At 37.8% G+C, this 10,805-nt stretch overlaps 2 protein-coding genes across 2 annotated transcripts; both read right to left on the reverse strand.

Annotated features, from left to right (window-relative positions):
- Positions 1-4,830: 4,830 nt before the first annotated feature.
- Positions 4,831-6,153, reverse strand: LOC131659616 (putative disease resistance protein At3g14460). The gene has a single exon (XM_058928782.1). It carries the CDS (start codon positions 6,151-6,153, stop codon positions 4,831-4,833), a length of 1,323 nt encoding a protein of 440 aa, XP_058784765.1.
- A 42-nt stretch (positions 6,154-6,195) lies between these two features.
- On the reverse strand, positions 6,196-10,164 carry LOC131593167 (putative disease resistance RPP13-like protein 1). Its single transcript, XM_058865438.1, has 3 exons — positions 10,038-10,164; positions 9,878-9,932; positions 6,196-9,558 (listed from the first exon to the last, which is right to left on the reverse strand). Exon 3 carries the CDS (start codon positions 9,550-9,552, stop codon positions 6,208-6,210), a length of 3,345 nt encoding a protein of 1,114 aa, XP_058721421.1. The 5' UTR covers positions 9,553-9,558; positions 9,878-9,932; positions 10,038-10,164; the 3' UTR covers positions 6,196-6,207.
- Positions 10,165-10,805: the final 641 nt, after the last annotated feature.

Here is a 10,805-nt window from a genome sequence, read left to right on the forward strand (position 1 = left end):
TACATGCAGTGACACCCAAGCTATTACTGTGTGCACTCATTCTCATCATGCAAGGTGGAAATGTTATCTTCATGCAACGTAGGGCTAGTGTGTAAGTCTGCTAATACCCTCCCGCAAGCTTGAGGTTGGTAAATATCAACCAATCCAAGCTTGGTGAGACACTCAACGAAGGGACGTGGACCAAAGGCCTTGGTGAAAACATCTGCTGCCTGGTCACGAGAAGGAACAGGGAGAAGACGCATAACACCAGCTTGAATCTTTTCTCGTACCAGGTGACAATCAATGTCTAAGTGCTTGGTGCGTTCGTGGAAGACAGGGTTTGCAGAGATATGGATGGCACTCTGGTTGTCGCAATATAAGACCGGGAGTCTAGAAGGGTGTTGTTGAAGATCATGTAAGAGATAGCACATCAATTGAAGTTCCCGCGTGGCTACAGCTAAAGCACGATACTCAGCTTCAGCTGAGGAGCAACTAACAGTGATTTGTTTCTTAGATTTCCAAGAAACTAAGGATTTGCCAATAAAAAAACAATACCCTGAAATGGAGAGTCTTGTATCAACACAACCACCCCAATCTGCATCACTAAAACCCAGGATCTGCAAATCAGAAGAAGCAGATAAGAAAATGCCACGAGCTGGGGATTGTTTCAAGTAACGAAGCACACGAGTAGCAGCTCTATAGTGTGCATCTGAAGGTGCACTCATAAACTGGCTAAGTTGCTGTGTAGCAAATGCAATATCGGACCTTGTGGTGGTGAGATAGATTAGCCTACCAACCAAGCGACGATACGCAGTAACACCAGATAAAGGAGAACCATTGTCTTGAGAAAGACGAATAGAGGCATCGAGAGGAGTGGAGACTGGTTTGCAACCAGTGAGACCTGCCTCTTGGAGTAATTCAAGACAATACTTTCTTTGGCAAAGTGTAATGCCCTTGGAGGATCTAGCAACCTCAAGACCAAGGAAGAACTTGAGTTGCCCGAGATCTTTGATGTGGAATGTGCGATGGAGGGCTTTCTTGAGATCTTCAAAGACACTCAAAGATGTACCAGCAAGAATAATATCATCCACGTAAATAAGCAAAGCTGTGAATGATGTAGAAGTAGATTGAATGAAGAGAGTGTGATCAGCTTGAGCATGTACAAAACCAAGAGATTTGAGAAAAGTAGTCAATTTCTCAAACCATTGTCTACTGGCTTGTTTCAAGCCATAAAGAGATTTGGTTAGCCTGCAAACTTGCCCTGACATGGGAGCACGTACACCTTAAGGAACCTTCATATAAACTGTTTCATTAAGATCACCATGGAGAAAGGCATTATTTACATCTAATTGATGTAAATGCCAGCCATGGATAGCTGCTAGGGCTAACAAGACACGAACTGTGGACAACTTGGCTACGGGAGAAAAAGTTTCAAAGTAATCCAAGCCCTCAGTTTGATTAAACCCTTGAGCCACGAGGTGTGCCTTGAATCGTTCAACTGAACCATCTGCATGACGTTTGATTTTGTATACCCATTTACTCCCTATCGGGGAAGCATTAGGAGGAGGAGTGACAAACTCCCAGGTATGATTGTTGTTGAGAGCAACAATCTCATTCTGCATGGCTGTAACCCACCTAGGATCACTAGAGGCAGCCTTGTAACTTGTAGGTTCCGATTCAGATGAGAGAGCCATTATGTAAGCTCGATGAGCAGATGACAAATTGGATAGAGACATACAGTCTTCAATAGGATACTGACACGATGAAGCATTTGAATGACAAATGTAGTCCCTTAAATGAGCAGGAGCTTGTGAAATCCGAGAGGATTTCCTAATAGGCATGTCATTGGAGGAATCAAGGTTTGGCATGGCATTAGAGTGACCAGAAGAAACCTCAATGGAAGTATCACTAGACTCATGGAGGGAGAGATCATCAGCATTAGAGGAAGATTGAGCAGCTTCAGACTCCTCATTGATGGCAACAGAGGTATGAGGATCAGGAGATGCTTCAGGTGCAGTAGGAGTGTCAGCTAAGTTATCAACTTTAAGTTGATCCATGTATAGAGATGGAGAGGAATGAGAGCTATGATTATCCAATAGAGGAAATGCCATATCAAAGAACCTCACATTCCTAGAGACAAAAATATCATGAGTAGCTATGTCCAAAAGAATAAACCCTTTCATACCTGCCTTAAAGCCCAAGAAAACACACTTTCGAGCCCTTGAGTCAAACTTGTGTCTGTTTGTAGTAAGAGTAGAGGTATAGCTTAAACAACCAAATACTCTTAAAACACTCAGATCAGGGACTGAACCATACATGACTTCATAAGAAGACTTGTTGTTCAAGACTTTAGTTGGAATTCTATTCAGCAAATAGACTGCATGAAGGACTGCATAAGACCAATATTCTTTAGCTAAGCCTGGTTGAAACATGAGGGCTCTGCTAATGTTAAGAATGTGTTGATGCCTCCTCTCAACTCTTCCATTCTGCTGAGGGGTATAAACACAACTCCTTTGGTGAATGATACCTTTGGAAGCATAGAAAGCAGGCATGAGCATTTCAGTACCATTATCACTCCTTACAGTTTTGACTTTCTTAGCAAATTGTGTCTCAACCATTGCTATGAACTCAGTGATCTTGGAGCCAACTTCAGTTTTGGATTTCATCATAACAACCCATACATGTCTGCTATGGTCATCCAAGATAGTCAAAAAATATTTGAAACCATGAATAGAAATTGTATTGAATGGACCCCATACATCTATGTGAATGAGATCAAACACATTACAAGCATTATTTGCACTAATAGGAAAAGACAATCGTTTTTGCCTAGCTTGTTGACAAACATCACAAGCCTTATGAACACTATTAGGAATATAGCTGTACATAGAACTTAGGCATTGCATTCTATCATGAGACAAATGCCCTAGTCTTAAGTGCCATAGAATGGCTGGAGAAGCTTTATCTAATTCCTTATAGGTGAAAACACTTGAAATGAATCCTTGCTTGCTTGCAGTACAAGTTCCTTCCAAGTAATACAGTCCATCAATCTCCTTAGCTGAACCAATCTTCTTCAATTGTCTCCTTTCCTGTATCACACATCTGTCAGTTTCAAACACTAAAGAGAATTCTTGCTCTTTGCATAATTTTGAAACTGCAATTAGATTAACCTCAAACTGAGGCAAATACAACACTCCTTTAAGAATCAGCTCATTAGAGACTTTCACATCTCCACATATAGAAGTAGATATGGAGTTACCATTAGGCAGATTAACCAAAATGGGATGAACATGATCATACTTCAAGAACCAATTCAGATTATGACATATATGATGTGTAGCTCCTGTATCTAGGATCCAGTTAACATTATGATTATGATTAGCATTAAAGCTAGCAACATAACAGTTACCTCCCTTGGCAAGATTGACTGATCCTGAATTCTTTTCGAGCAACACCATCAAATTGTGATATTGTTCTTTTGTTAGTGTCATGCTTCCATTGTCACTAGTTGTGCCAACCGTGGATTTGCCTTCAGCCTTGTCCACCTGACTCTAATTAGAACTAGCTCCAACTTGATTAGCATAGGATGCACTTCCACGACCAAGATTAGGTGGATATCCATGCTTTTTGTAGCAGTTATCCACTGTGTGACCAGGTTTGCCACAATATGTGCATACTTTGCCATTACCTCTTCCTCTACCAGCATTGCTATATCCTCTGCCTCTTCCACCTTGTTTTCCCTCTACAGCATTGACCATTCCTGATCCATCTTCAGTAGCATTAAGAGGGGAAAAGATTGTTCCACATATCTTTCTCTCTTGCTGCAGTACCATGGAAAACACTTTGTTAATAGGAGGGAGAGGGTCCATAAGCAATACCTATGAGACAACTCCATGAAATTCTTCATTCAATCCAATTAAGAATTGGATAATTCTATCTTCTGCCCTGAAAGATCTGCTATTCCTCATAGCCAAACAAGCACAAGTCACACGACAAGTGCAACTTGGAACGGGTCTGTATTGATCTAACTCTTCCCACAAGCTTCTCAATTCAGTGAAATAATCTGAAATTTTCTTACTTCCTTGCTTCAAGTTTGTAATCTCTTGATACAATTGTGCTACTCGTATCTTGTCACCTCTCATGAAACGATCTTTAAGATCATTCCACATGTCCTCAACATTATCAATGAATACAACACTCTGTGCAATTGAAGGCGTTATGGAATTTATGATCCATGTGTGCACAAGATTGTTGCATCGTTGCCATGCTACATAATTGAGGTCATCTTTACCTGGTATCTCGATAGTGCCATCAACAAACTGAAATTTGTTCTTCATAGCCAAAGCTCGTCTCATCTTCATGGACCAAGCATGATAGTTATCACCTGACAATGGCGGTGCAATGCAAACCGTTGATGAATTATCTGAAGGATGAACATAGTATGGATCCAATGGATCTGGAACTGGATTGTTATTCCTCGTCATGATAACACAACAAGAGGAAAATCAAAGCAAAAGTAAACAAGAAACGAAGAAGCTAACACAAAGAGAACAGAAACAAGCTTCAAGAAAAAGAACGCAACAATGGCGTCTCCGATTCAATGCAAGAAAGATGAAAAAGTACGCAGCGGAAACAAAGCAGGTTCTACCTGCTCTGATACCATCTTAGCAAACCAAAACCTCCATTGAAGGTGTGCAATGAGCGATGAATCAGAGAAGAGTAAGAGAGAATGATAGTTTTGCATTGAATCGAATGAATAGAGAGTTAGTTACAAAAGTGGTTATATACTCTAACCATAAATCTAACTAACTAAGTAGGAGAGTATGATTACATGCAGTGACACCCAAGCTATTACTGTGTGCACTCATTCTCATCATGCAAGGTGGAAATGTTATCTTCATGCAACGTAGGGCTAGTGTGTAAGTCTGCTAATATAATCACCAATTTCTGTAATGAAGGAAGGTGTGGAGGGAATGCTCTTTTCAATTTGGGACAACTTGTTATAGAAAGCTCTTTAAACCGTGGAAACGCTTCGATACATAACCATTCTTCCCATTCAGACAACCCGTTAAATTCCAAAACTTCAAGGAACTTGAACGGAACATTTGTTGAGTTATTGCCAAAGATCTTTATTCCATTACAGTTCTTCAGTTTAAGAGATATTAAATTGGGTAAATCACACCCCCTTATCCAAGTTGGAAACATATTGCCATTGTAGTTCTGGATAGTGAGCCTCTTCAGATTGTTATTTGGTTGAAGGGCATCCAAGACAGACACATTGCTTTCCATTCTTGAAATATCAAATTTCATATGTATTTCTTCTAAAAACTTCTTATCTTGCAAACGGCTCTTTACGGCATGTGTTGGATCCGTGACATTGTTCAATCTTGAAAGACAAAGTTTTCCTTGAAGAAGATTGAGACTTCCTAAGTCCTCAATATCAGACCCACTCGACTCTCCCACAAAAAAATTAGTCAACGTTTGTAGATGGTTTAGTTTCCTTATGTTCTTTGGCATCTTCCTTATTGCAGTTCCTTCCAGATTAAGATGGCGTAAATGGTCAAGTTTGCAAAAATCTAAAGGAAATTCAGTCAAATTAGAACACCCTTCCAATATCAGTGTCTCTAAATTGTAAAGCTTACAAATAGAATCAGGCAACCTATTAATACTCGTCCAAGACACGTCTAGATAGCGCAAAAGCTTTAAATTGCCTATCTCATCTGCTAGCTCTAGCTCTAGCTTTGTATGTAAAGACCTACTACCAAGAAATGACAACATCCGCAAATATTTTAGTTTGGAAAATATATCACATTGCACATTGTTGCTTATCTCGGTCCATTTGTAACTTTTTGGTTCTATCAACAAGCTGTGTAATTCCTTACTTCTACAAGTGTGCTTTAATATTCTATCCGCATCTTCCGAATCAAAAGAGAACCAAATGTGGCGTGTCCATTTAGAAATGTGATTTACATTCTTATCATCCTCTACTTGTAAGCAAAACTCTCGAGACACCGATTTTGCTAAGTCATTGACAAGATCATGCATGATAAAACCACCATCAAAACCTAGTGATCTTTGGAAAAATGAAATTGACTCAAGAACATTGAATAATTCACTACCCCACTCTTCTTTACTTTTGTCACTTTTGTAGGAATTCAACAAACCATTTGCCATCCACTGTTTGATTAACTTGTTCTTGTCAAACTTATAACCCTTGGGAAATATGGATCAGTATGCAAAACAAGGCTTCAAATTGGAAGGAAGGTTATGGTAACCCAATCTCAATACTGGATTTATGCCAGTGTCTTTCTCTGATAAACCCCACATATCATCCTCCAATATTTCAATCCATTCACTTTGAGAGAATTTCGCTCTCAAGAGTTTCCCCATTGTTATCACGGCTAATGGCAACCCTCCACACTTGCGTACAATCCTCTTTCCAATTGGTTCAAGATCTGGATATTCACTCCCTTTTTTGTTTGAAAAAGCATGCCTCTCAAATAAACTCCAAGAATCAATCTCTCCCAATTGAAATAATTCAAAAAACTTAGATTCCATGGCTGATGCATTCTTCTTATTTCGTGTTGTTACAACAATCTTACTTCCAGAAGATCCTTCGTTAAAGAAACTTAGTAACCTTTCACAACTTTCCCAGTCTACTTTCCAGATATCATCTAGAACAAGCAAACAATTCTTTCCTGCTATCTTTTCCTGCAGTTGACATTGGAGTCGATCTAGGTTTTCAGTGTTTGGTGAAGAACCAAATGACTCGAGAATTGCTTTAGTGAGTCTAATAACATCAAATGATTCTGAAACATAGACCCAAGCTTTAAGATCAAAGTTCTGTTGCACCCTGGGGTCTTTGTAGACAAGCTGAGCAAGGGTGGTCTTACCCATCCCACCAAGACCAACTATGCTGATTACTGGTACCTGGTTGCTACTACTACTATTATTGTCTAAAAGTAAGAAACTGATAATTTCCTCTTTTTCACCATATCTACCACATTTGCTAGATTCATCCACCAAAGAAGACGTTGGCACTCTTTCTGAAAGTTCAATACGAGCATATGTTCCTTCTTTCAATTTTGGACAATCTCTTATGTAAAGCTCTTTAAGCAGGGGAAACCCTTCAATACATAACCATTCCTCCCATTCAGACAAGGAGTCAAATTCCAAAACTTCAAGGAACTTGAATGGAACATCTTTTGCGTTATTTCCAAATATCCTTATTCCTTTACAGCTCTGCAGTTTAAGAGATATTAAGTTGGGTAAATCATAACCCGTTAGCCAATTCGGAAACATATTTCCATTGTAGTTCTGAATAGTGAGCCTCTTTAGATTGTTATTTGGTTGAAGGGCATCCAATACAGACACATGGCTTTCCACTACTAAACCATCAAATATCATATGTATTTCTTCTAAAAACTTCTTATCTTGCAAACGGCTCTTTATGGCATGTGTTGGATCCGTGACATTGTTCAATCCTGAAAGAAAAAGTTTTCCTTGAAGAAGATTGAGACTTTCTAACTCCCCAATATTAAACCCACTCAGCTCTCCCACAACAAAGTTAGTCAACGTTTGTAGACGGTTTAGTTTCCTTATGTTCTTTGGCATCTTCTTTATTGCAGCTCCTTCCAGATTAAGATGGCGTAAACGGTCAAGTTTGTAAAAATCTAAAGGAAATTCAGTCAAATTACCACAACTTTTCAATTCCAGTCTCTCTAAGTTATAAAGCTTACAGATAGAGTCGGGCAACCTTTTAATTGTTGTGCAAGACAGGTCTAAATAACGCAAAAGATTTAAACTGCCTATCTCATCTGCAAGTTCTATATTTTCAAATGGAAAACCATAACAACAAAACGACAACATCCGCAAATATTTTAGTTTTGAAAACATATCACATTGCACATTATTGCTTATCATGAAGCTTTCGCCACCATCTCGAGATTCTACCAACAAGCTGTGTAATCCCTTAGCTCTATAAATGTGTTTTAGTATCCCATCGCCAACTCTCAAATCACGAGAACACCAAATGTGGCGTGTCCTTTTAGATATATCTTGCATATTTTCATCCTTCACTTGTAAGCAAAACTCTCGAGACTCTGATTTTGCCAAGTCATTGACAAGATCATGCATGACAAAACGACCATCAAAATATAGTGATACTTGGAAAAATGAAATTGACTCAAGATCATCAAATAACTCACTACCCAACTCTTCTTTACTTTTGTTACTTTTGTAGGAATTCAACAAACCATTTGCAATCCACATTTTGATTAACTCATTCTTGTCAAACTCATAACCCTTGGGAAATATGGAACAGTATGCAAAACAACGCTTCGAATTTGAAGGAAGATTATGGTAACTCAGTCTCAATACTGGATTTATGTCACTGTCTTTCTCTGATAAACACCGCATATCAGTCTTCAATATTTTCTCCCATTCGCTTTTAGAGAATTTTTTTCTCAAGAGGTTCCCCATTGTTTTCACTGCTATTGGCAACCCTCCACACTTGTCTACAATCAGCCTTCCGATGGATTCAAGATCTGGATATTCACTCGCGTTTCTTCCGTGAAAAGCATGTGTCACAAATAAACTCCAACAATCACTCTCCCCCAATTTTGCTAGTTCAAGTAACTTGGCAGAATCCATGGCTAATGCATCATCTTTACTTCTTGTTGTCACAATAATCTTACTTCCAGAAGAACATTTGTTAAAGGGAATTAGTAACTGCTCCCAACTTTTCTCATTTGCGTTCCAAATATCATCTAGAACAAGCAAATATTTTTTGTCTGTTACCGTCTTTTCCAATCGACGTTGGAGTATTTCCAAGCTTTCACTATTTGGTGCAGAATTAAATTGCTCGAGAATTTCTTTAGTGAGCCGCAAAATATCAAATGAAGTTGAAACATAGACCCAAGCTTTAAGTTCAAAGCTCTTTTGAATCTCCTGTTCATTGTAGACAAGTTGAGCAAGGGTGGTTTTACCCATCCCACCAAGACCAACTATGCTGATTATTGGTGCGTGGTTGCTACTACTACCATTGTCTAAAAGTAAGAAACTGATAATTTTCTCCTTTTCACTTTGTCTACCACATATGCGAGATTCATTCACCAGAGACGTCGTTGGTAGTCTTTTCGAAGATATCAGACCGACTTCAACTTCATTACGAGCACATGTTCCTTCTTTCAATCCCAACACATCATTTTGCTTCAAAAGATATTCTAGCTTATCTAGCAAGTCTTTTATTCTAGATTCAAACTGATTAGTCAGAGATGAAAAGAAGTGTTTAACCTTGCTCTTTCGTTGTGCACTTGTAGCAATCTCATCCAACAACTGATCTACTTCATATACCTCATGTTTTATATGATCAAGCCATATCCTCACATTTGGATTCTGGTACTGCTTTGTCTCTGCATCATCCAACACTTTGTTGATAGAATTCAATGTGATTTCAAGTTTATTCACCAATCGTTTGCTGAAGATGTCTTTGTAATCTCCTGAGGCAACCCTCTCAACAATGACTTGGATGACAGGTGTAAGAAACGCTCCCACAACCATCAGCTCTGCCATGGCTACCTGAAAGATGGTAAAATTTTATCTTCTGCTAAGCAAAGCATAATGGAACAAAAAGCATCTTCTATACATTGTTGAAATATTAATGTCAAACACTTAAACTATACATTTTAGATAATGAACGCACATTATCTTGCCATGATAACAACTATGAAGACTATCTTCACTGCAAACAACAAAATTATTTATGACTTTCATTTTTCTTCATCACTATTCTATGTTTAGAAATAAATATCTTAATTCGAAATAAAACAAAAGTACAAAGAGTATGAGTGATTTCTCTAGTTTCATAAGACAGGCCAATTCAAGAGAAAGATATTACCTGTAAAATATGTGAGAAAACAAATTGAGACTATAATCTCCCGTGAAAAATAAACCTGAAATATAAAAATTGGAGTAAGATTTAGAAAATTTCAAACAATAAAAAAAAAATACTTGATGAAAGTTGATAATAAGATCTCGGAATGAAAGAGAAAAATTACTGGATGGAGAAACTTAGTATTGTGAAGTTGAAGTGAGAGAAACAGAAAAAGTGAAAGTATTGATAGATAGAATGAAATATGTTGAGGCAACAGAAAGTAGTAATTATGAAGAAAGCTCAAAGAAATGTTGATAGAAATGATTCAAGATGCAAGTTGTATTGGAGTGAGTATATAAATATTAAACTTTGTCTTTTATCGACAACCAATTAATTGCATTGCATGTGCCATACTAGTATAGTATAGTTTCAAGACTTGCATACTTTTCGATACACTAGTAACCTATAATAAGTTCCTAGCTTGCTCATTTTATTATTTTGTCAAACGTACTCTTAAAGATCACATGTTACTTCGTTATCACACTTTCACCAACAACTAGCATAATTGAAAGCATCTATAAATTATAAACTCTACTAAATTTTATAAGGGTGACAATTTTTTCTACTAACTTTTTTTATATTCAATTTATCTATTAAACAACTTTTCCTTGTCGTGTTCTCACCCAATGATATCCCACTTTGGTACAATAAGAATGCTTGTCTCATTCAGGCAGCAAGATTTTAGCCCTTCATCAGAGCCATACTTTAATGATGATTTGCAATTCAACATGGAAGACAAAAGGTATTGAGAAACAAGTGTGAGAAAGTTCTACATTGATTAGAAAATTAGAGACTGAATAAGAAAACCCACATACTTGTCACCTTAAGATTTTAGTTGAATATGTGGTGTGTTTCTTACAATATGTGTTCTTCATAAAGAAAGACCTCAATA

Source organism: Vicia villosa, linkage group LG3, assembly GCF_029867415.1.
Source record: "Vicia villosa cultivar HV-30 ecotype Madison, WI linkage group LG3, Vvil1.0, whole genome shotgun sequence".
Lineage (NCBI taxonomy): Eukaryota > Viridiplantae > Streptophyta > Magnoliopsida > Fabales > Fabaceae > Vicia > Vicia villosa.

Excerpts from the sequence above, each read along its gene's own strand:
- LOC131659616 (XM_058928782.1), bottom strand. The coding sequence starts at position 6,153 with ATGGCAAATGGTTTGTTGAATTCCTACAAAAGTGACAAAAGTAAAGAA.
- LOC131593167 (XM_058865438.1), bottom strand. The coding sequence starts at position 9,552 with ATGGCAGAGCTGATGGTTGTGGGAGCGTTTCTTACACCTGTCATCCAA.